This window comes from Lampris incognitus, chromosome 1 (assembly GCF_029633865.1).
Source record: "Lampris incognitus isolate fLamInc1 chromosome 1, fLamInc1.hap2, whole genome shotgun sequence".
NCBI classification, from domain to species: Eukaryota; Metazoa; Chordata; class Actinopteri; order Lampriformes; family Lampridae; genus Lampris; species Lampris incognitus.
This window is the reverse complement of record NC_079211.1, coordinates 125,528,914-125,552,341: the sequence shown is the minus strand read 5'-3', so window position 1 is coordinate 125,552,341 and position 23,428 is coordinate 125,528,914. Positions and strand designations below refer to the sequence as shown.

The window sequence follows — 23,428 nt, the reverse complement described above, 5'->3', positions numbered from 1 at the left end:
ACGTGTTGATGACGTCACTTTGACGGGTTGTTGTTTTTTTTGTGGGGGCGGGGCGGGGCCCTGCTGTGGCCACTTCACGGTGCCTGTGTCTATAGGCTGGCCCCGGCTAGCTGCGTAGCGATCAGGACGTAATATAATCTGTTTTAAGTGAGAAACGTACATCGTACTCTCTCGTATAGTTTACTGCCCAGCATTTGCACAGTATGATGTAGTGGCTGGACGTCGCGGTGCAACGTCAATACGCCAGGACGTGAATATTGAGAAGTGAGTGTCTTGTTCGAGCAGTTCAGCCATTGTCGGTTAATGTTAGCAACCAATGGCCTCCAGTCTTTCTAGTTTGTTTTTTTTGTTTTTTTTTTAGGCAGGAGAGGGGTTTCCTAAAACGATCAATTAAATTTCTCCACTGTAACATAATGTCATGCCAGTCATAGGCGTAAATTACAGGTTTTTCGTGAGCTAACAAGATTAGTGGTCTAGGTGACTGGTTGCCAGATTTCTTGTCTCACACTAAACTTAATCTGACTAGCTGTAATCTAATTGCAATCATCAACGCGTTACTGGCTCTTGAATAATCATAAATCCCAGGATTCTGAGAGATGGCATGGCATTAATACTAGTTAAGTTGCTATACGGTCTTTCACAGATCCTCTTTTCAATCTATGACTCATGAGACCTGAATTGGATATGAATTATATTTAAATATGGTGCACATCAGAACTGCTGCTCCATTCTCAGTTTAACTGATGAGCTAAATGTAATATGGTTTGTCCAGATCCCTTTTTGTCTGACAGCCTTCTCTTTACATTGTCTTGTCTCTTTTCTCTTCACTCACAGCTGGAGTGGTTACAGGTCGCCTGTCTCTGCCCATCTACCCCCCTCAAGTCAAAACTGAGGGTTGGTATCAGGGTGTAGGGTGATGTCAAAGAGCGCTGGCGAAGAGGGGGGTCTCTCTCAGGCTTCCCTCACCATTAATGTCCAGGACCTGTTGGACGCCACCTCTCAAACTAGCACGAACACACCTATGGAGCAGGTGGCACTCTTTGGTTTGTGTGTGTGTGTGTGTGTGTGTGTGTGTGTGTGTGTGTGTGTGTGTGTGTGTGTGTGTGTGTGTGTGTGTGTGTGTGTGTGTGTGTTAATGTTTTATTCACTGACTGTAGCCTATTTTAGCCAAAAGTTGTCAAATAATGAAGAACATGTAAGTTAGACAGTGTATGTCAGTTCCTTAATTGAGCCCTGGAAACATTCATTGTTCAGAATCAGAAAACATTACTCCCCAAGTACAGATGGTGCAGGTATCAACATAGATCCAATAAGTTAAGAAGAAAAATATAAGAAGAATAAAATAGACAGTACAAGACAATAAGTACAATGTAATGATCAGTACAACACAATATGCAGTGCAAAAATAGTTCTCATTTAATTGCAGTTTATACTAAATGCCCTTGTACTTACTATTTCGTTAACTGCAAGGCAAAGTGGGTAACTTATACTGTTTATGATCGTCCTTGACCTTGAAAATTTTTTTCGTTAGCAGTGAAGGACACCTCATGTGTCACTGTTTGTTTTGTAATCCAGTCCCTGAGCAGAAAACAACTTGGGGTGGGGGTCCAGGCTTTACTGTACATACCATTTCTCAATGTGTTTCACAGGTTTCACAACATAGTAAATCTCTGGATGCTGCAATTTGTCCAGAGGAGACAAATACAAGTTGAATTAGCCAACAGTAAGCATGAGGCGTGTGTCTGCATATTAGTGATCACCAAGACAAAAATATCATGATCAAGAGTTAGGAATTGCCGTGACACGATAAGTATTAATAATAATAATAATAATAATACATTAAGCTTATATAGCACTTTTCTAACACTCAAAGTCACTTTACAATAAACGGTGGTGAAACAAGACAACAGATAAACATAACACAGACATACGGGGGTGGATGGGGGGGGGCTACGAGAAGGAGAAGCAGCAGCCACACACGACGCCAGCAGTACTCTCCAATTTAAACAGATGCAAAAGGGCAAGGAAAACAAAAAAGAAATTGAAAGAAAAATAAATTGAAAGCACATTAATTGGTCTTGCAAGGTGCTCAGCCAAAAAGCTTTCAACAGTTATTCATGCAAAAAAAATAGACTGTCTCTTTGGCTCTGCCAAACAAAAAACAAAGTATGGCCTTGTTTGGCCTTGTTTGGTTAAATGTAATTCCTAGGAAGGGTAGTCCATACACATTGCAGTTTCTAAATCTCTAAGGGTACACAGGTTATAGTGTAAATGTGATTGCTGATTTGGCAACCACACGTTTTGTTTGTGAAGTGAGCTGGTTTTGTGTTGTTGAAGCATCCAGTGGCAGTCCCTTTCTCTTTCAGTCTCGCAAACAAAACTAAGTGGAGCAGAAAATGTACTACTGAGCTCACCAGATGTTGGAAGTTCTTTGACATAGAAATGCATAGAAGTTGGCATAACTTCTAGATAGATGCAAAGTGATTGTGGTCTGATGTCTACAACTACATCAAGTAGTTAATCCTTTGTTTTTGGAAGTCTGATACCAATTGTAATTTGGTTTGTTTACATGTGGTTGCTGAGTCAGTTGTGGAAAGAGGGTGAGTGGAGAGATAGCTCAGTGAGGAGGAGAGAATAAAGCAGTGTATTGTGCATTTACCCAAGGGGAGGTCTGGTCCTTTCCTCTCCAGCTGCCCATTGCTTTGTCTGATGGTTTCATGTTCCACGACAGGAGCTTAGTGCAAGGGTATAGATTGAGCTAAGACTTCTACAATTACTTTCCAAACTATAAAGGTCTGAGGAGGACTACACTGCCCTGAGGAAGACGAAAGGCAAGTGTGGTTGGCTTTTGCTTTTTATGCAGGAATCAGTACAGTATTGCAGTAAAGAAGAAAACCTGAGATTCTTCGATGTATGATGTTGACAGGACCAACATTTTCACAGGTGTCCTCAGCAGCTGATGAGGCCTCTCCCTCTTCTACTTCCTCCTTTGAGATGCTTGAAAGTGAGACTGTCCCACCCCCGTACCAGCCAGTACAGCCTCACTGGTTCTTCTGTCGACGGGCTGATGACAACACCTCTTGGTATCCTTACAGTAGAGAAGACTCTGAGAAACTAGAGAATGCATATGCCAATGGTAATTTTGTGTGTGTGTGTGTGTGTGTGGTTGTTCAACTGATACATAAATATTAAGTACAAACTGATATGTGAAAAGTAGGCATAGCGAGAAGGAACTACAGCATAAACAGCCGTGAGATATACAAAATGTCATAACAGACGTAATGCCAGCACTGGCCTGTTGCCATTGAGACACTTGATCCTCCTGATAGAACACATCCAAAGTTAATGCCATCTATTTGTTTTAAGAAAAACTTATTCCGTTTTAAGCTGAAATTCAATTTGAAGCACATGCTTTATCAGTTTCACATGAATTATAAATTGCATATCAGTTTGACATAATTTTGACACCCTTGATAGCCATAGCCATATTGAAATGTTTCATTCCATTAAAGTTCTCCATTTGGGGGAAACAATGGCTGCTACTCTTACAAAATGAACACTAGCATGCAGATTATATGGGTTATTAAAGTAATGAGTTATCCCAACAACTTTCTTTACAAAATAGTTATGGAAACTCATTGCATATGTGTTTGGCATGTCCGCGCATGTGAATTGTGCAGTAGGAGAGAAGGAGGAAGTAACGGTAGCTGTGGATGGAGAGCGGTATGACGTGCATGTCAGGGAGAGGATGCGCTATGCTGTGTACTGGGAGCAGGCTCCCTCTGAGGTGCGGCGCTGTACCTGGTTCTACAAAGGGGACAAAGACATCAGGTTCATGCCCTACCCTGAGGACTTCAGCAACAGTCTGGAGGTAGTTTGACACTACAAACTTATTCAGCCAACTCACACGTGCATGACCTATTAATATCTATCCCTGCTTTCTGGCTTTTGATGGCTTCCTTGTTTCCTGTACACTTTTGTCTGTTTTATTTTTTCCTCTCTTCCTCCATCCATCTCCTCATTTTCTCGCTCAGGATTCCTTTATGATAGCAATGACCTTGGACGAGTGGAAGAAAAAGCTTGAGTTTCCCTCAGGAGAGACAGTCATCCTACACAACCCCAAGGTAAAAGACCCAAATCATCAATTGCATTAAATCTTGAGATTGAATTAAAGCTTATGACTAAATCATAACCATATACAAAATGCAAAAACTGCTACCTCACTAGCTGCTTTTTAACTATGTATGGATAATATTTCCTGTTTCATCTCAGCTGATTATGCAGTACCAGCCCATGGGGCTGCAGGAGGAGTGGGTCTCCTCGCCTTCTGAGCAGACACGACCTCGAACAGTCAAGAGGGGAGTGGATAACATCTCTGTAGAAATACCAGAGGGTATGCATGTGGGCAGGGGGTGTTCTGTAGACCTACTGTAAGAATATATATCAACATCTGAAACCATCATCCTACACTGATACGTCTGTTGTGGTAACCACCCTTTTCTGTGTCTGTATGTATGTGTGTGTGTGTGTGTGTGTGTGTGTGTCTGTCCAGGTGAGCCAGAAAAAGTGGACCACCTTGTCTTTATGGTCCATGGCATTGGCCCTGCATGTGACCTTCGTTTCAGGTCCATCATACAGTGTGGTAAGTCTTTTTGTTTGTGTGTATTTAGTTAGTCTCTGTACATATGTGCATGTATTTAGGTTTACGTTCCCTTTCCCCTCAGTAAATGATTTCAGGAGTGCCTCCCTGTCCCTTCTGGGCTCTCACTATAAGCGTGGCCAGCAGGAGGGCATGGTGAGCAGAGTGGAGTTCCTACCAGTCAACTGGCACAGTGCTTTACATGGAGATGCGACTGGCGTGGACGAGTAAGGATGCAATTACTCTTGAGAGAAGGAGAGGGCAAAATAAGATCCCTCTGCCATACAGTAGCAGGGATGGGCAACATGATCTAGAAAGGGCTTGTGTGGGTGCAGGTCTTTGTTCCAACCAAGCAGTTACACACCCGATTCTATTAGTCAACCAACAGTCTTTGCTAAGGACCTTGATTTGTAGAGTCAGGTGTGTAACTGCTTGGTTGGAACAAAGACCTGTACCCACAACAGCCCTTTCTGGATCATGTTGCCCATCTCTGTGAGTACAGTATCTGCATGGCTGTAAACATTCTTGAAGAGAACCATAAAATCCCCGCTTTAAATCTGGCTGCCTTTTTATCTGATCTTTCATCCTCCAACTTCTTTTCTCCCTCTTTCCCTCCATCCCAGGGATATCCAGAGGATCACCCTTCCAAGTATCAGCAGACTGAGACACTTTACCAATGACACACTGCTGGACCTGTTTTTCTATAATAGCCCCACCTACTGCCAGACCATAGTGGACACAGTGGCATCAGAGGTTAACAGGCTGCATGAACTTTTCAGACAGAGACACCCCGAGTTCACTGGGGCTGTTTCTGTTGTGGGCCACAGCTTGGGTAAGGCACACTGACAAGCACACACACATGCCTAGTAGCCAGTGAGTGTAAGGATCAGGAGTCCAACCCACTTACTCATAACTTAGTCAATTCCACTACCCTGCTCTCTCATCTCAGGTTCACTGATCCTGTTTGACCTGCTGACCAATCAGAAAACTGTATCTGGAGAGGCCGACAGGGAGGAGGTATTTTTCACCATGATGGATAAGAATGTTCATATTGAATCATAAGACTTCACAATAATATATAAGATCACATACTGTATGTGCTGCTAAAATGATTACAGAATACCTAATTCCTGTTCCCTTCTGGCCCACCCTCTGTTTAAGGCATGTTGTGATGAGCCCTGTCCCCTCACCTGTGATCCACTGGAGAAGACTCTGGTCAGGCTGAGTCTTCAAGAATATCTGGGTACTCTTCAGGGAGAAAAGCTAGACCTGGCATCTCTGGTAAAGCACACAACATATACAGAAACTGTGAATGTTTTTGAGGGCAAGTTAAACTGATTGATTGATTGTAGTTTGATTAATTGATTGATTGATTGATTGGTTGATTGGTTGATTTTTCTTCAAAGTCTCTATGCCAGGATAGTGATCTGAAAGATCTTGGGATTCCTCTTGGTCCACGGAAGAAGATCCTGAATTATGCTAGGAGAAAACGTGCTCAAGAGGTCAAGGGTTGAAACTTCTAAGATTTTTCATAATATAGTTAGTCAAAATGACTATAGATCCACAGTTCAGATGTGGTAGTATTTCTGTAATTCTTCTCTTCTGCCCAAATAGAATTGTAAAACGGGGACAGTGCTTCTGGCCCCAGGGCTACAAGCTCCACCTCAACACTGCTCGCCCAATGATCATCAGGGTAACAGCTCATCAGGACTGACATCACAGCAGTCCCAGCTCCATAGAGCCCAGTCCATCACCAGTGCTGTGGACTATGAATACTTTGACGTGGGCATCGGACAGGTAGTGCACATACCATCACACACTTGCTTGTTTCTGGGACAAACATTTGCTGAATGACATAACACCTTCCTACTTCTTTCCCCACCCCGCTTGCCTGGATAGGCCAATGGAGGCATAGCCAAAGGACAGGTTTGTCTCACATGTTGTCCCTATGGTGTCCTCATTTAACCTCACTTGGAATTTCTCCTTACATATGATCCATTCTGGGATCACTTTGAATTCTAGATTGCAGTCAGTTAATTTGTGGTAAAATTTGTTATGCAACTTTCTCTCCTTGTGTGGAAGTAAAACCCTACTCTCAATCTTCTTCTACTACTACTACTACTACTACTTTTGGCTGCTCCCGTCAGGGGTCGCCACAACGGCTCATCCATTTCCATCTCTTCCTGTCCTCTGCATCTTCCTCTGTCACGCCAGCCACTTACATGTCCTCCCTCACAGTATCCATAAACCTTTTCTTTGGCCTTCCTCTTTTCCTCTTCCCTGGCAGCTCCATATTCAGCATCCTTCTCCCAATATACCCTGCATCTCTCCTCCACACATGTCCAAACAATTTCAATCTTGCCTCTCTTGCTTTGTCTCCAAACCATCCAGCTTGAGCTGTCCCACTAATATACTTGTTCCTAATCCTGTCCATCTTCGTCAGCCCCAATGAAAATCTTAGCATCTTCAACTCTACCACCTCCAGCTCTGCCTCCTGTCTTTTCGTCAGTGCCACTGTCTCTGAACCATATAACATAGCTGGTCTACCCTTCTGTAGCAAATCACTCCTGACACTCTTCTCCACCCACTCCACCCTGCCTGCACTCTTTTCTTCACCTTGCTTCTGCACTGCTATTATTTTGAACAGTTGACCCCAAGTATTTAAACTCATCCATCTTTGCCATCTCTGCTCCTTTATCCTCACCATTCCTCTGTCCCCCCTCTCGTTCACACATATGTATTCCGTCTTGCTCCGACTGATTCTCATTCATCTTCTCTCCAGCGCATACCTCCACCTCTCCAGGCTCTCCTCAACCTGCACCCTACTCTCGCTACAAATCACAATGTCATCCGCGAACATCATAGTCCACGGAGACTCCTGCCTGATCTTGCCCGTCAACTTGTCCATCGCCATTGCAAACAAGAATGGGCTCAGAGCCGATCCTTGATGTAATCCCATGTCCACCTTGAACCCATCTGTCATTCCAACTGCACACCTCACCACTGTCACACTGCCCTCATACATATCCTGCACCATTCCTACATACTTCTCTGCCACTCCTGACTTCCTCATACAATACCACACCTCTTCTCTCAGCACCCTGTCATATGCTTTCTCTAAATCCACAAAGACACAATGTAACTCCTTCTGACCTTCTCTGTACTTCTCCATCAACATTCTCAAAGCAAACATCGCATCTGTAGTACTCTTTTGTGGCAGGAAACCATACTGCTGCTCGCTAATCGTCACCTCTCTTAACCTAGCTTCTATTACTCTTTCCTATATCTTCATGCTGTGGCTGATCAACTTTATAGCTCTGTAGTTGCTACAGTTCTGCACATTGCCATTGTTCTTGAAAATCAGTACCAGTATACTTCTCCACACCTCAGGCATCCTCTCACTTTCCAAGATTGTGTTAAACTATCTAGTTAAAAACTCCACTGCCATCTCCCCTAAACACCTCCAGCCCTCCACAGGTATGTCATCTGGACCAACTGCCATTCCACTCTTCATCCTCTTCATAGCTGCCCTCACTTCCTCCTTGCTTATCTACCACACTTCCTTATTCACTATCCCCACATCATCCAACCTTCTCTCTCTCTCATTTTCTTCATTCATCAGCCCCTCAAAGTACTCCTTCCACCTTCTCAATACACTCTCCTTGCTTGTCAGCACATTTCCATCTCCTTGATCACCCTTACCTTCTGCACATCCTTCCCAGTTCAGTCCCTCTGGCTAGCCAATCGGTACAAGTCCTTTTCTTCTTTCTTAGTGTCTAACCTCATACAGCTCACCATACACCTTTCCCTTTGCTTTTGCCACCTCTCTCTTTGCTTTACACTGCATCTCCTTATATTCCTGTCTACATTCTTCATCTCTCTATCCCACTTCTTTGTCAATCTCTTCCTCTGTATATACTTTGCTGTACTTCCTCATTCCACCACCAAGTCTCCTTGTATTCTTTCCTCGTCCAGATGACACACCAAGTACGTTTCTTCCTAGCTGTCCCCCTCACTATTTCTGCAGTGCTTGCCCAGCCTCTTCACTACCACCCAGTGCCTGTCTTAACTTCACACAACAGTCTTCCTTCTTCAACTTCCACCATTTGATCCTTGGCTCTGCCTTTACTCTCTTCCTCTTCTTGGTCTCCAAAGTCATCCAGCAGACCACCATCCAATGCTGCCGAGCTACGTTCTCCCCTGTCACCACCTTGCAGTCTCCAATCCCTTTCAGCTCACACCTCCTACATAAGATATAGTCCACCTGTGTGTACTTTCCTGCATTCTTATATACAGCACCCTGTGTTCCTCCCCCTTTTTCTTCACCACAGCCATTTCCATCCTTTTTGCAAAATCCATCACCATCAGTCTTCCCACATTCCTCTCCTTGACACCATACCTACCAATCACCTCTTCATCACTTCTGTTCCCTTCACTGACATGCCCATTGAAGTCTGCATCAATCACCACTCTCTCCTCCTTGGGTATACTCTCCACCACTTCATCCAGCTCACTCCAGAATTCTTCTTTCTCTTCCATCTCACACCCAGCTTGCGGGGCATATGCACTGATAACATTCATCAACACACCTTCGATTTCCAGTGTCATACTCATCACTCTGTCTGCCAGTCTCTTCACCTCCAGCATACACTTGACATATTCTTCTTCGGAATTACCCCTACCCCATTTTCCCTCCCCTTTGCACCATGGTAGAAGAGTTTGAACCCTCCTCTGATGCTCCTGGCCTTAATACCCTTCCACCTGGTCTCTTGCACACACAGTATACCTACCTTTCTTCTTTCCATCATATTAGCCAGCTCTCTCCCTTTACCAGTCATAGTGCCAACATTCAAAGTTCCGACTCTCCCCTCCACACTCCTACCCTTCCTCCTCTCCTGCTACCTCTGCACATGCCTTCCCCCTTGCCTTCTCCTTCGCCCAACAGTAGCATAGTTTCCACCAGCACCCTGTTGGCAAACAGTACCAGTGGCGGTCATTGGTAATCCGGGCCTTGACCGATCCAGTATGGGAATCTGATTTATGATCTGCATATTTGATTTGGCAAAGATTTTACGCCGGATGCCCTTCCTAACACAACCCTCCCCATTTATTCAGGCTTGGGCCCGGCACTAAGAATGCACTGGCTTGTGCATCCTAAGTGGCTGGGTTAAAAACCCTACTCTTAATATGGAGGGTAAATTCATACATGCTATGGAGGTGTACATACCTAGCGACACTTGGTTTCTGTGCCCCTGTTTTTTGGTATCTGTAACACTGTTTTTCGGTATGAAGGGTTACTTATCTGTTATCACTTGCACTGCTGCCATAGTCCTTGTAAACATCATACACCAGTGTAGTATCTAACTATATTTAGTATTAAACTATGAATTCATTTCCATCCTATGGCATGGATAAATATATGCACTATTTTTAATTTCATTGAACCATGCACTAAATGTGAAATTTAATACAAATCTGAAAGTGTAAAGGTAATTGCTACAATTGCATTTTCATATTAAACATGCATCATTTTAGGCAAACCTAAATTTTTAAATGAATTTATCTAAAATTCATTAGATTTTTTTTTTTTACAATACAAATTTGCTGTCAACATTAAAATATTATTAGAAATCCATTTGACTTCCATTATAAAAGGATGGTAGTGAAAATTTGGAAGTGCAAATTATTACAATCACAATTGTAAATTTTATCATGAAAAGTTTTGGGTTGTTCATCATGAAAAAAACAAAAATGGAAACTGTACCCGTCTTGTTTTTTCTCACCTGAGGCCGATAATACGAAGCAGGATTTCAGGTTAGTGAGTTAAATTCAGCTTTAAACCTGAGTTTTCAATGTCACAGTGGTGGTTCACTTTTTAACGGAGTACATTGCCATGGTAACTTATGCTGCACACCTAACCTGCTCCTGAGCAAGTTATGTTCGAGATAACAGATCAACATGTGATAAAGGCACTGCCTACTGACCAATCAGTTCTCTTGGAAAATGGCATCACCATTCCTAGAAGATCTCGTGGACCTCGGTGTGTGAATAGTGAGAGGCTTTCCGAGGAAGGTAAGAGTTTTAGAGACCGACAAAACCCTTTGGCTCCCTCTCAGCAGAGGGAATGGCTTATCTTTGTCAGCTTGTTGAGTGTTATGTTGCCAGTGTGACACGTTGAAGTCATGCACTTACAGTCCCACAGACTGTATGGCTTGCGTTTTTTTGCTACAGGTACTTTTATGTATGCTTTGGGTGATGTGGCGAACCAAAGCAAAAACACGGTTAGCTGCACAATTTGCCAGGTAGTTCTTGCTCTAACAGAACTACTTGATGCATTTGTTGTCCCCAGGCTACTTGCCCATGCAGTCTACAAAAGAGGGCTTTTTTGAAATGGCAGGTAGACAATAACTTAAGTTGTCTAATCTATAGATAATGTAGACCCTATGATGTTTACTGTTGTATATTAAATGCAGCCTACTTTCATACGGTTCCCCAGAGTGATTGGTGCCATAGATTGCACCCATATTCCCATCACAGCATGTCTAGGTGAGAATGAAGGTGATTTTGTCACAAATTATTCCACAGCATCAGACCCTTAGCAGGAGTATAGTCCTGTGGAGGAGGGCCCCCTCCAGTCTTCCTTGCTTCATCTTTTTTCCTGTTGGCTGCAAGCAATTTCAAAGCCATTTCAGAGACTGATTAAAGCACCTTGTACCTGTTGACCTTATAAAATTTGCAAGTAAGCCTACTTACCGGTTTGAATTTATGTTATTATATTTGTTCTTTATTTGCTCCCAAGACTGTTTAACACTGCCGGGGTTGCAGCCGAAAGAATAAGACTAAAATTGTCTTACACGCCATAAGAGTAAATCTAAGCAACACATTGATTTAATGGAATACACAAGTGTAATTATAGTCAGATCTACTCATGCCTTAATGAAGGGGCAGTGCTATTGATAAGCCATTAATTTACGCATTCACACAATTGGCAATTTTTTGCCAGCTTTCCTTTCTGTCTTTGGCAGCAGCAGCTGTGTTGTTTTTAGCCTGAATTATATATATTTTTAATTCTTCATATTTGTTTAATATTAATGTTTGCTCATCTTGTGAAAATATGTGGCTCTGGTAAACTTGTCCATGTGTGCGATTGGTCATAAGGTGCAAACACTGCCCCTTTTATGTGAACGTGCTTCTAGCTAGATTGGGAAAACCTGGGTGAACTGAACGAGTTGATAACCACCATCGTGACACCACTTATGCGTGATTGCAGCTATTAGGCTTACTGAAGCTAGCCAACGAAAAGATATCTTGGATATGTTGAACTTGGTTCGTAGTATAGGCCTCCGGTGGCTAAAGTAGGAAACAAAAGTGTAAATGCAATAGCAATTGCATGGGTTAGGTAAATGGCATCAAAGCAAGGAAATTAATTAAGTTGTCGAGAGCAAAGCTGTTTCCCTCTTGTCACATATTAACATTAACCGTAAACTGGGAGAACAATTTCTCATTTCACAACAGTTGGTTGCAATAGTTTTATACCATGTGAATTTTCCTCCACTTTAAAAGGGACAATTCACAGATTTTCAACCTTATCTCTCTCTCTATCTTCGCCAGGGATGGCACATAAAAAACACCCATAGTTTGTCCCCCAACTGTTTTTGCATCACCCCAGAAGTGACATATCTTGATATCAGTTGGCAGCCAGAAAAACTACATGCAGTCTAGCAGGGTTTCTAATACTCAAATCTACTTTAAAGACGCTGTTCAAAAAACATATCCTCATTCTCTCATCTAAGCTGTTTCCGATGGTTGAAATGACATCCCATAACACAAGTGCAGAGGATTTTATGGACAACGATACATGGTGCAGAGATGGGCAACATGATTCAGAAAGGGCTGGTGTGGGTGCAGATCTTTGTTCCAACCAAGCAGTTGCACACCTGACTCTATTAGTCAACCAATAGTCTTTGCTAAGGACCTTGATTTGTAGACTCAGGTGTGTAACTGCTTGGTTGGAACAAAGACCTGCACCCACACCAGCCCTTTCTGGATCATGTTGCCCATCCCTACGCAGTGACGACTTTATTCCTTCAATCATTAGTAGTGATTGCACATATACAAAACCATCGGTAAAATTTCCCTTTAAGATATTTGGATTCTGTTGGTCTTAAAATGCATGCCCTTTAGAATTACATTACTTTTTTATTGGCATTTAAATTTGTTAAGAAAAAGTCCACTGTGGTGTGAAAATTCAAATGCTATTAGGAGTAATAAAATGTTAATTTTTACCCATATAATGCATGCCTGAGTGGAAAAGGAAAATGCCATTTTGGAATTGCATTTACATTTTATAATTTGCATTAACTTTATAATTACATTCATTATATGCTTCCATACTAGTTTTCCTTTTAAAATTTGCATCATCAATATTGTACCATATATGTAAGAATTTGCTTTTGTTACTGGCTGTCTCCCTCCTCAGGTGTCCATTAACTACCCTCAGCTGGTGTTCCACCCTCAGACATTCTTTGCTTTCGGTTCTCCAATTGGCATGTTCCTGACGGTTCGCGGTCTCAAACGCATTGATCCCAACTACACCTTCCCCACCTGCAAGAGCTTCTACAACATCTACCACCCTGTGAGTAGACACAATAGTTACTATTTTGCCTTCTTATAACACACATGCTATGTTCCATCCCGCAGATAAAATGGCACCTCACTCTGGCACCAGTTTCATTTCATATTTGTTCCTTCACATTTTGCCTTATGCTGTTTTAAAAGATTATGCTAAGCTATCCTGTACTGACTGCCAAGACGTACTCAGTGTTCTATAGTGTTAGCATAAGCTGTATCATTACATTACATTACAGTCATTTAGCCGACGCTTTTATCCAAAGCGACTTACAATAAGTGCATTTAACGTAGGAAATCAGGAGAACTACTTGTCATCAGAGGTCATAAGTGCATCTAAACAAGCATCTAAGAGCAAAACCAGTGCTAAAGTAAAAGTGCAAGAATGATTTTTTTTTTTAAAAGAGTGAATACAATAAGTGCTAAGAGGAAGTAACAGGGTAGTAGTTCTTGAAGAGGTGAGTTTTCAACCTGCGCCGAAAGATAGGCAGCGACTCCGCTGTCCTGACATCAGTGGGGAGTTCATTCCACCACTGTGGGGCCAGGACAGAAAAGAGCCGTGACCGGGTTGATCGGCAGCAAGGGCCTCTGAGTGATGGGGCAACCAGGCATCCTGAGGCAGCAGAGCGAAGTGGTCGGGCAGGGGTGTAGGGCTTGACCATGGCCTGGAGATAGGAAGGAGATCAGATCAAATAAATTCTTGAAACAGCGTATCAGTCTCATGACACAATATATTGATGAAAACACTAATTTGCCCCCACTTGTTGGTGTAATCCCGTAATAACATTATGCTACACTTTCCTCTGTTTTATCTGTATGTAGTATGATCCAGTTGCCTACCGGATAGAGCCTATGATTGTTTCAGAAGTGGATCTAGAGCCCATGCTGATCCCTCATCACAAGGGTCGCAAAAGGATGCACCTAGGTATGGCTGTCCATCTCTGTCTACCTGTATCCTCTTGTCCGTCATTCTGGGCAGCTAGAGCAATGCATACTATCAGGGTTTTTTTACTGAATGCAACAAGAATGGGTTTACTTCCATCTTTCAGAACTGAAGGAAAGTTTAACCCGTATGAGCATGGATCTGAAGAATAATGTCTGGGGATCATTACGGACCGCATGGCAGTCCTTTGCCAGACTACCTGTTGCTGCACTGCCCCCGCTGGATGAGGGACAAACTACAATAGAAAGCAACCTACAAGAGACACAGGGTATAAATGCTAGCACATTTCCCATACTCATTACAGTGGATATAAAAAGTCTACACACCACTGTTAAAATGGCAGATTTTTGTGATGTGAAAAATGAAATCAAGATAAATAATTTCAGAACTTTTTCCACCTTTAATGTGAAATTGCAGCCTATAAAAATGAAGTGGAAAAACAATCAGAATTTTTTTTGCGGGGGGGATACAAAACTTACAATAACCTGGTTACATAAGTGTACACACCCTTTTGTAATTGGAGATGTGGCTGTGTTCAGAATTAACCTATCACATTAAAACTCATGTTAAATAGTAGTACACCTACCATCCATTAAAGTGACTGTAATTAACCCCAAATAAAATTCAGCTGTTCCTGTAGGATTTTCCTGACATCTTCTTGGTTGTATCCAACTGCAAAAGCCATGGTCCACAAAGAGCTTACAAAGCAGAAACGGGATCTCATTGTTGAAAGGTATCGATCAGGAGAGGGAAGGGTACACAAGAATTTCCAAGGCATTAGATATACCATGGAACTCAGGAGAGGGCTACAAAAGAATTTCCAAGGCATTAGATACACCATGGAATGCAGTGAAGACAATCATCAACAACTGGATAAAATATAGCATGTCAGTGACATTACCAAGAACAGGACATCCCTCCAAAATGGATGAGAAGACAAAGAGAACACTGGTCAGGGAAGCTGCCACGAGCCCTACGGCAACAATAAAGGAGCTGCAGAAATTTCTGGCAAGTACTGGTTGCTCCCTACATGTGACAACAATCTCCTGTATTCTTCATATGTCTGGCTATGGGATATGGTGGCAAGACAGAAGCCTTTTCACATGGAAAAAAACCATCCAAGCCTGGCTAAATTTTGCAAAAAGATACATCCAGTCTCACAAAACCATGTGTAAAAATGTGTTATGGTCTGATGGAACCAAGGTTGAACTTTTTGGCCATGATTACAAAAGGTATGTTTGGCACAAAAACAACACAGCACATCGCCAAAATAACACCATACCCATGGTGAAGCATGGTGGTAGCAGCATCATGCTTGGGGGCTGGTTTTTATCAGCCTGAATAAGGGCAAGGTGGAGGGAATCATGAAGCAAATCCAAATACCGGTCAATTTTGGTGAAAAACCTATAGGTATCTCCTAGAAAGCTGATGATGAAGCGGAGTTTCACCTCTCAACACAACAACGACCCCAAAGTATACATCCAGATTAACAGAGGAATGGCTTCACCAAAAGAAGATCAAGATTTTGGAAAGGCCCAGCCAGAGCCCAGACCTGAATCCAAATGAAAATCTGTGGGGTGACCTCAAGAGAGCTGTGCACAGGAGATGCTCTTGCAATTTGACTGATCTAGAACATTTTTTGCAAGGAATTTACTACTTCCGGCTGCTCCTGTTAGGCGTCAGCCACCTGCATCTCCTCCCTCACCACATCCATAAACCTCCTCTTTGGCCTTCCTCTTTTCCTCTTCCCTGGCAGCTCCATATTCAGCATCCTTTTCCCAATATACCCAGCATCTCTCCTCCACACGTGTCCAATAATCATTCCTAATCCTGTCCTTCCTCGTCACTCCCAATGAAAATCATAGCATCTTTTGCAAGGAATAAAGGGGAAAATATTGCCAAGTCACGCTGTGCCAAGCTGATAGACTTTTACCCAAAAAGACTGAGTGCTGTAATAAAATCAAAAGGTGTGTCAACAAAGTATTATTTTAGGGGTGTACACACTTATGCAACCAGGTTATTATGTGTTTTTTTTTCCTTAAAAGGGTTTCAGTTTGTTTTTCACTTGAATTTTATAGGTTGCAATTTCAAATTAATGTAGAAAAAGTTCTGACATGATTTATCTTGGTTTTTCATTTTTTTACATCACAAAAACCTATTTTAACAGGGGTGTGTAGACTTTATGTCCAATGTGCATGTTCAGAAGTGGGGATGGTGTGTGTGTGCATGCGTGCGTGCGTGTGTGTGTGTGGGTGTGTGTGTGTGTTGTTGCCAATGTGTGTCTTACCCTGTTTCCTCCTCTCCTTCCTCTCTGCATGTTGCCTCCCCCTCTCCTCACGTGCTTTATCTGGTGGTTGGTCCTACCTCCCTTATCTCTAACCCTTTACCTTTAACCTCAGCCACAGCGTCAGTCACTGCTTCTCCTAAGAGTGAAGAGAAAAAGACAAATTTTTGGACTAAAATACTGGAGTGGCCCAAGGCCTTTCATTTGCATTACTTCCAAGGTAAGCCAGGAAAATAACTTGGCTAAAATGACCTGAGTGAATGAACTCATTCTAGCTTACTGTTGGTTGGTGGTACTGTCTATTGCCTCCAGTCATCTGTATGCAGACAAATTTCTGTTGAACTTTCTGCTACAGCGAAAGGAGCAGTGAGCTTGTGGTGATCTGGGCAGGATTGTCATGACCACAAAAGCCTATGTCTTATTCACCGTCGTCTAATTTCTGGCTTTGACTTGAACGCTAAACTGCTTTGTGTGACGTGACAAAACATCTTACTGGAAACAGAAAGAGGCAATATTATATTTGATTACCTCTCATCTTATTGAAAGCAATACATATTCCTCTCAATTTAAGTGGTTCACTTCAACAACATCACTTCCTCACAAATAGTAAATTGAATTGTTAGCCCCCATAAATCGATGCCATACCATGCCTGCATATCACTCTTTTTGGCTTAAATTATAGTAGGAGTTCCTTGACCCCCCCTTCTCACTGCTGACAGTTCTCATTGTATGTGTGTCCATACCATAAACCAAGGTTTTCCAAACTTTTTCATGCCGTGACCCACCTATGGAGATTTTGGCTGCAGACCCACCTAATATTTTCTGTGGTAAAATAAGCAACAAATTCTCATTGCTTGTCAAAAACAAGGTAATTAAAAATCCTTTCTATATTGTTCATCGATGCAGTATTCCCCTTTTCAGTCTTCAATCATGGCCTATTAATGGTCAAATGAAACTGTATCATTGGAGTAAGCAAACAAAAAAACATTTTAACATCACATTTCCCAAATAGTTACCTTGGTTAAAAATAGTTTTTTGTTAAATTTCTCCTGTATGAACAATCCAAACTGATATGTAAGTTAACTATTTGATCATGATAAACCAACTATTTAAACAGTGTTAGTGTAGAAATGGTGACTTTTGATCACAATAAGTGGTTTTCAGTGTACTGTAATTCAAATATCTTAACACAACGCAGGAATAATAGCCTGTAACTTCAGTCATGGATTGTTGGAAGAAGTTATGAAAAGAAAGCAGCTGCCATTTTCTTTTTTATTTGATAGGAAAACAATAATGCATGTAATATACAGCATACCACATATTAATGCAATATACCCTTCTCTAACAAAATAGCAAGATTTTATTGACAATCGGAAGGAAAGCAGGGCCTGGTAACACACAGTGAAACCTTTTTTTTCCCTGTTCTATTCTTTTGCTGAGCTACCACCTTCTCTGTGCTTTTGCTTGCCATCTGAACTCATCTTTCCAAAGAGCATGAATAGAAACAGATGGCTTGTTGCCCGACATCTTTTACAATGTGTTGTCTTTTGGCGTTGTGTTTGGTCCTCATGAGATAAGGTTCTTGAGATCTGTCATGTGTCCCTCGGCCATGTGGATTCATATTGGTTCTCATCTTCTCGGGGCCTTATTAACCTTGGGTTCTGTAGGAGCATGCGAGGAGGCGGAGTCCCTAGTATCACCTGAGGAAACAGAGGAGCGTGAGATTCAAGTGGGCATGTTGAATGGAGGACGAAGGATAGACTACGTACTGCAGGAGAAACCCATTGAGAGCTTCAATGAATACCTTTTTGCCATCCAGTCTCATCTTTGTTATTGGTGAGTCATACACACCGGAGTCTTGAGGGAATATAGAGTTGGGGCTATTGTGCTCCTTGGTGCACCGAAGTTCAAAGTATTATTTCTGTCATAATATCTTTTGTGGTTTTGAAAGTCCCTGTTTTATCAGGTGGTTTGTTTTATGAATGCATAATGATGTCTTCTTTTCTGCCTATCCATCAGGGAGTCTGAGGATACAGCTCTGCTGTTGCTGAAGGAAATCTATGACAAGCTGGGTGTGGCCTTTGAACAGCCACAGCAATAACAGTTTGCATCAACTTAGACTTATTTACTAATGTAATTTAAATTTGATATAAAAAAAAACAAAAAATGAAGGATAGCTGCTGTAGCCAGATGCTGCACAACCCTTTTTACCCTCTTTCCGAGTGTGTTTTCTTTTCCCGAGTGTCACTGAATTGCTCTGCCCTCCTCTCAGACAGTGTCTGTTTGGCAGTTAATCTGGGTCCAGATATGGCAGTCAACCAAATGTTTGATCGTTCAACCGAGTGGATTCTTTTTGTTTTACCTAAAACTCTGCTGATAGACTGTGGGGGTAGACCACCTTCTCCGTGGATGTGGAAAGTAACTTAACTTTCTCCTAATTTCCCGTCAAGGCTGTACTTGGTTTTTGACAATTGTTTTTAATGAAACCACTTACTGCTATCATGCTTCTTATTAACACAATTCTGTCTTTTTTTCCCCTCTTCACGTTCACTACTGCCAGTTGTCAAGTACCATGTGTGCCACTGGCTTACTATGCAAAGCTGTAATCACAATCATGTGGGTGCAACAGAACATCCCTGTTTTTGGTCTTCAAGGTTAAATGATTTCTCTTGACCTGAGAGTTACCTCACTTTGCCACATAAGTTACCTGGGTTTTCAAATTACACTGTTAGAGTGGCACTTAAAGTGATATTGTGTGATTTTTTTTTTATTATTGTTTTTATTGATGTATTAAGATCTGGAGTAGGTACATAACAAATTGAGACCTCTGGTGCTTCAATACATTACTTAAGTCCACTGCTATTCCTCAAGTGGTCTGGTGTGACAAGTGTGAGCAGTATTGTCGCAATACCAGCAAACAAGGTGTGATCCTTTATTCGGGCACAGGAAATGATGCTTGCTACGAGGCATGATAAAAAGGAACTTAATAATAATCATTACATTTATATAGTGCTTTTCTAGACACCCAAAGTGCTTCACACTGAAGGGGGTAATTCACTTCAACCACCACTATTGTGTAGCACCCACCTGGGTGATGCACGGCAGCCATTTTGCACCAGAACACTCGCCACACAACAGCTTGAGGTGGACAGGGAGGAATCATTGAGCCAATTACGTGGGAGGATGATTAGATAGCCAGATGGAGACAGCCAAGTTGGGAATTTTGCCAGGACACCGGGGAACCCCTTACTCTTTGTGATAAGTGCCATGGGATGTTTAATGACCACAGTGAATCAGACCTCAGATTAACGTCTCATCCGAAGGACGGCATCTCGTACAGCGCAGTGTCCCCGTCACAGGCATTGGGATTTGAAATTTGTATTAGGAGCAGGGGGAAGACTGCCCCCTACTGGCCTACCAACACCACTTCCAGCAGCATCTCAGTTTTCCTGGGAGGTCTCCCATCCAAGTACTAGGCAAGCCCATACCTGCTTAGCTTCTAAAACTTGGCAGAGCCAGGGTACATGTTGGTATGGTTGCCGGCAAACATGGGATTTTTGAGGGTTTTTTTTTTCCTTCGGCACTAGCTTATTGGTGGTAGAGGTTGCAGCAAAATATGTGTAGTCCTTTGCTGAAGAAAAAAACATCTAAAATCCTGTGTTCATCCCCCCCCCCTTTCTCCCTAATTGTACCTGTCCAATTGTCCCACTCTTCCGAGCCGTCCCAGTTGCTGCTGCACCCCCTCTGCCGATCTGCAGACTACCACATGCTTCCTCCGACACATGTGGAGTCGCCAGCCACTTCTTTTCATCTGACAATGAGGAGTTTCACCAGGGGGATGTAGCATGTGGAAGGATCACGCTATTACCCCCAGTTCCCCCTCCCCCCTGAACAGGCGCCCTGACCGACCAGAGGAGGCGCTAGTGCAGCTACCAGGACACATACCCACATCCGGCTTCCCACCTGTAGACATGGCCAATTGTGTCTGTAGGGATGTTCGAGCAAGACGGACGTAACACAGGGATTCGAACCGGCGATCCCCGTGTTGCTAGGCAACGGAATAGACTGCTACACTACCCGGATGCTCAAATCCCTCATTCATTTTTATCACGCCATGTAGCGAGTGTCGTTTCCTGTGCGTGGGAAAACTATCCTGTCTAAATTTAATGGAAAATTACACAATGTCACGTTAAGAAAAATGGCTATACACTGTATGCCAGTAAATAGACCACCTGACATTTAAGAGCTACTGGTCTTATCTAGTGCAATTTGACAATGATTTAATGTTACTCCATAGATTTCACAGATCTGACCCCATCCTGACTGAAACACAAAGTGAAGTTCACTTTGGCCTCTAATTGTATTAATTTGTGTGGAAGGCATTATCTGCATTTAGACTTGTTTTTATCATATCTGGATGATGTGAATCTTTTTACAAACTGCATCAGAAATGAAGAAATGGCAAAAATGCTTGTGCACTATTACTAATCTTTCTGCACCTTTTTATTTGGACAGTAGCACACTTTGCATGTTGCACAGGAAGTCCAGTTACATGCTCACTCCCTAAGGTATATACATATGCCAACCATTTGCCCTTTCTTTGCTACTCTCGAGCTCAATTTCCACCTTTGATGTTACCCCAGAGGATCCAAACAGCAATACATTCCCTGCCCTGATGAATGGTCAGTTAATGGGAACAGGTGTACAAGTGTCCAAAACGCACAAATTTTGAACTTTGTATCATGTTATAACCCAATGGTAACTTTTCCTACTTTCTACTGCTGCCTATTTGGGTGGGAGTACATTTCTTGCTGCAGATATTTCATGCACTTTTTCCTCCTTTCTTTTACTGTGGGTGAATTCTGCTGATTTATGTGACTAATTTTCCACCATCGTACCCTGCAGTGTCCATTCCTGACTCTGCATCCTAACCTGCTCCGTAGCGATCCTTTGTAACCTGGATTACTACTCCTTTCCCCTTGATCTGTAGCCACAATGGGAGTTCTCACTGTCTCCCACAGTTCAGTGGGAGACAGTGAGAAGACTTCCTCAGTGTCCATGTTTCTCAATGAATCAAATGGACAGAAGTATATCTCCCCTATAGCTTATTTGTATAACAGGTCTCACCCATTTTATTTGTAAGCTGTTGTTGCACTGCATACTGAACCAAAAATAAACTATGTTCGTTTTTAGTAACTATACCTGTTGGTTTGGTGACTTGGTTTATGTGCTGCAATAAAATATTATAAAATACTGATTCTGTGCATTTGATTGGATCATTCTGACTGGTAATAATGAGAGGAGTATTTTCTCGTTGAGCTGGTATGATATTCGTGACATCGACAGGGCATGTTTAAAGCCTCAGACAAAGCACAGAACAACTATTTTCTGTCCTACAAAGCCCGACAGAGTAGAGGCTATTTCAGTGACAGAAAAACTACCACAACACATTCCTCCCCTGTCAACTGTTGGCAAAATAAGTCTTGTCCCTCTGTAACATTTACAAAAATACATTGTAGTTGTTTTTTGGCCTTTAATTAAAAACTTGGTACTGCTAGCTGGGACTTTGTTGGCTATTACACCAATCATTTACGGGCCAGTTGCATACACAAACTACAGTTACAACAAGCCAATGGGAAAGATCTCCAGGTTATTTCATAAGTTTTATTGAAATTAAAGCGATAAGTGTAGTGAACATACTGCTATGTAATGCCTGAGTGCTTTTCAGTGTGTTTTTTTTTTGGGGGGGGGACACCTACCACAACTTTAATGCACATAAGGATGACTACATCTTGAGCATTGGTGGTAAACTGCAGCACCACTGCAACAATAAGATTTGCTAATGTCTTCATTACCTGTGGTGAAATTAAGACAGACCATCCATTAGTAGCAGTTTGCAAACGTGCTCCGCTCATGTGAAAGATCTGCTGTACTGTTTACATGCAGTTTGTGTGGGTTTGAGTGCCGCAGTAGTTGGGGTCATGGTTGAAGTCAAGACTTCCGTAGTGACTTTCGTGTGATTCATCGAAGTAGGAGGAGTAATGCACAAAGCTCCACAGAACTCATTTAACCCTCAAAGACTGCTTTATCCCGACAACACTGCTAATGTTTAGTGGACGTTTTACTATTCTGATAACTTTTTGTTATGAAAGAGACCCAAGGGTGGTGGGCTTGACAAAAATATGGGCTCGTTCTCGTGTCTGAAAGTAACCAGCATGTCTTTGGTTACTATAATGCACCCACATCTATATTCCCGAAGAGAACAAGAGTTCAGACAAGATAAAATCACTGACCATTGGTATGCAAAACATTGTCATCCCAGCAGGCTCTTTTCAGCTGTCAGGAAGCCACTTCACTAACTCCCCTTAGACATGGGTAGTCCTCCTGGCCTGTGCTGATCAGCCTTTAGAAAGTGTTTGTTGTCACGCTGGATGTAGCGTTTGTGTACATGATCTGTGTTTGCCTATGAAGTGTGTCCTGTCTTGTTAGAATAAGGAGAGGTGAAAGGTCAGAATCAAGCTTAGGAGGTCGGGCAGTGAAGGATCGCCCGTAGACGGACTTCACAAGTGTGATAACATGAGGGGGATGCATGTATCTGCATACGTGCATATCTGCATGGGTGAGAGTCCCAGTGCATTATGGGCCGCAGCAGGTAGTTAGAATGTGGCTCAACAAGAGAAGCTGTGTTGTGCTGCCAGCTCTCCTCTGCTCCTCCTCCCACTGTCTCTCTATATCTCCCTCGCCTTTAAATTTGTTATTCAGCCTACTAACAATAGGAGTGTGTCTCTATCTGGAACAATACACTATGCCAGTCTCAATCCATCCCACTCCGTCTCCCCCTTCAAGTCCCCCTCCTATTCCAAGTGTTAAACGGTCTGCTCTTTAAACTAACCCCCCTCTCCCCCTTCCTCTCTCTAGTGGCCATGCTATGCCT

The 23,428-nt window shown here is 42.5% G+C and overlaps 1 protein-coding gene across 2 annotated transcripts; it reads left to right on the top strand.

The window, feature by feature from the left end:
• The first annotated feature begins 78 nt into the window (after positions 1-78).
• On the top strand, positions 79-21,745 carry ddhd2 (DDHD domain containing 2). Of its 2 annotated transcripts, XM_056274665.1 has the most exons (18): positions 79-264; positions 835-1,030; positions 2,944-3,136; positions 3,681-3,871; positions 4,035-4,124; positions 4,273-4,393; positions 4,553-4,642; positions 4,725-4,866; positions 5,263-5,471; positions 5,589-5,656; positions 5,801-5,920; positions 6,046-6,141; positions 6,254-6,436; positions 13,119-13,274; positions 14,090-14,192; positions 14,317-14,478; positions 18,162-18,330; positions 18,514-21,745. In XM_056274665.1, the coding sequence occupies exons 2-18, from the start codon at positions 917-919 to the stop codon at positions 18,593-18,595; spliced, it is 2,289 nt and encodes a 762-aa protein (XP_056130640.1). In that variant the 5' UTR covers positions 79-264; positions 835-916; the 3' UTR covers positions 18,596-21,745. The 2 variants fall into 2 exon arrangements, with proteins under 2 accessions (XP_056130640.1, XP_056130649.1); XM_056274674.1 differs by lacking the exons at positions 79-264; positions 835-1,030 and adding an exon at positions 2,376-2,831.
• The last annotated feature ends 1,683 nt before the right edge of the window (positions 21,746-23,428 follow it).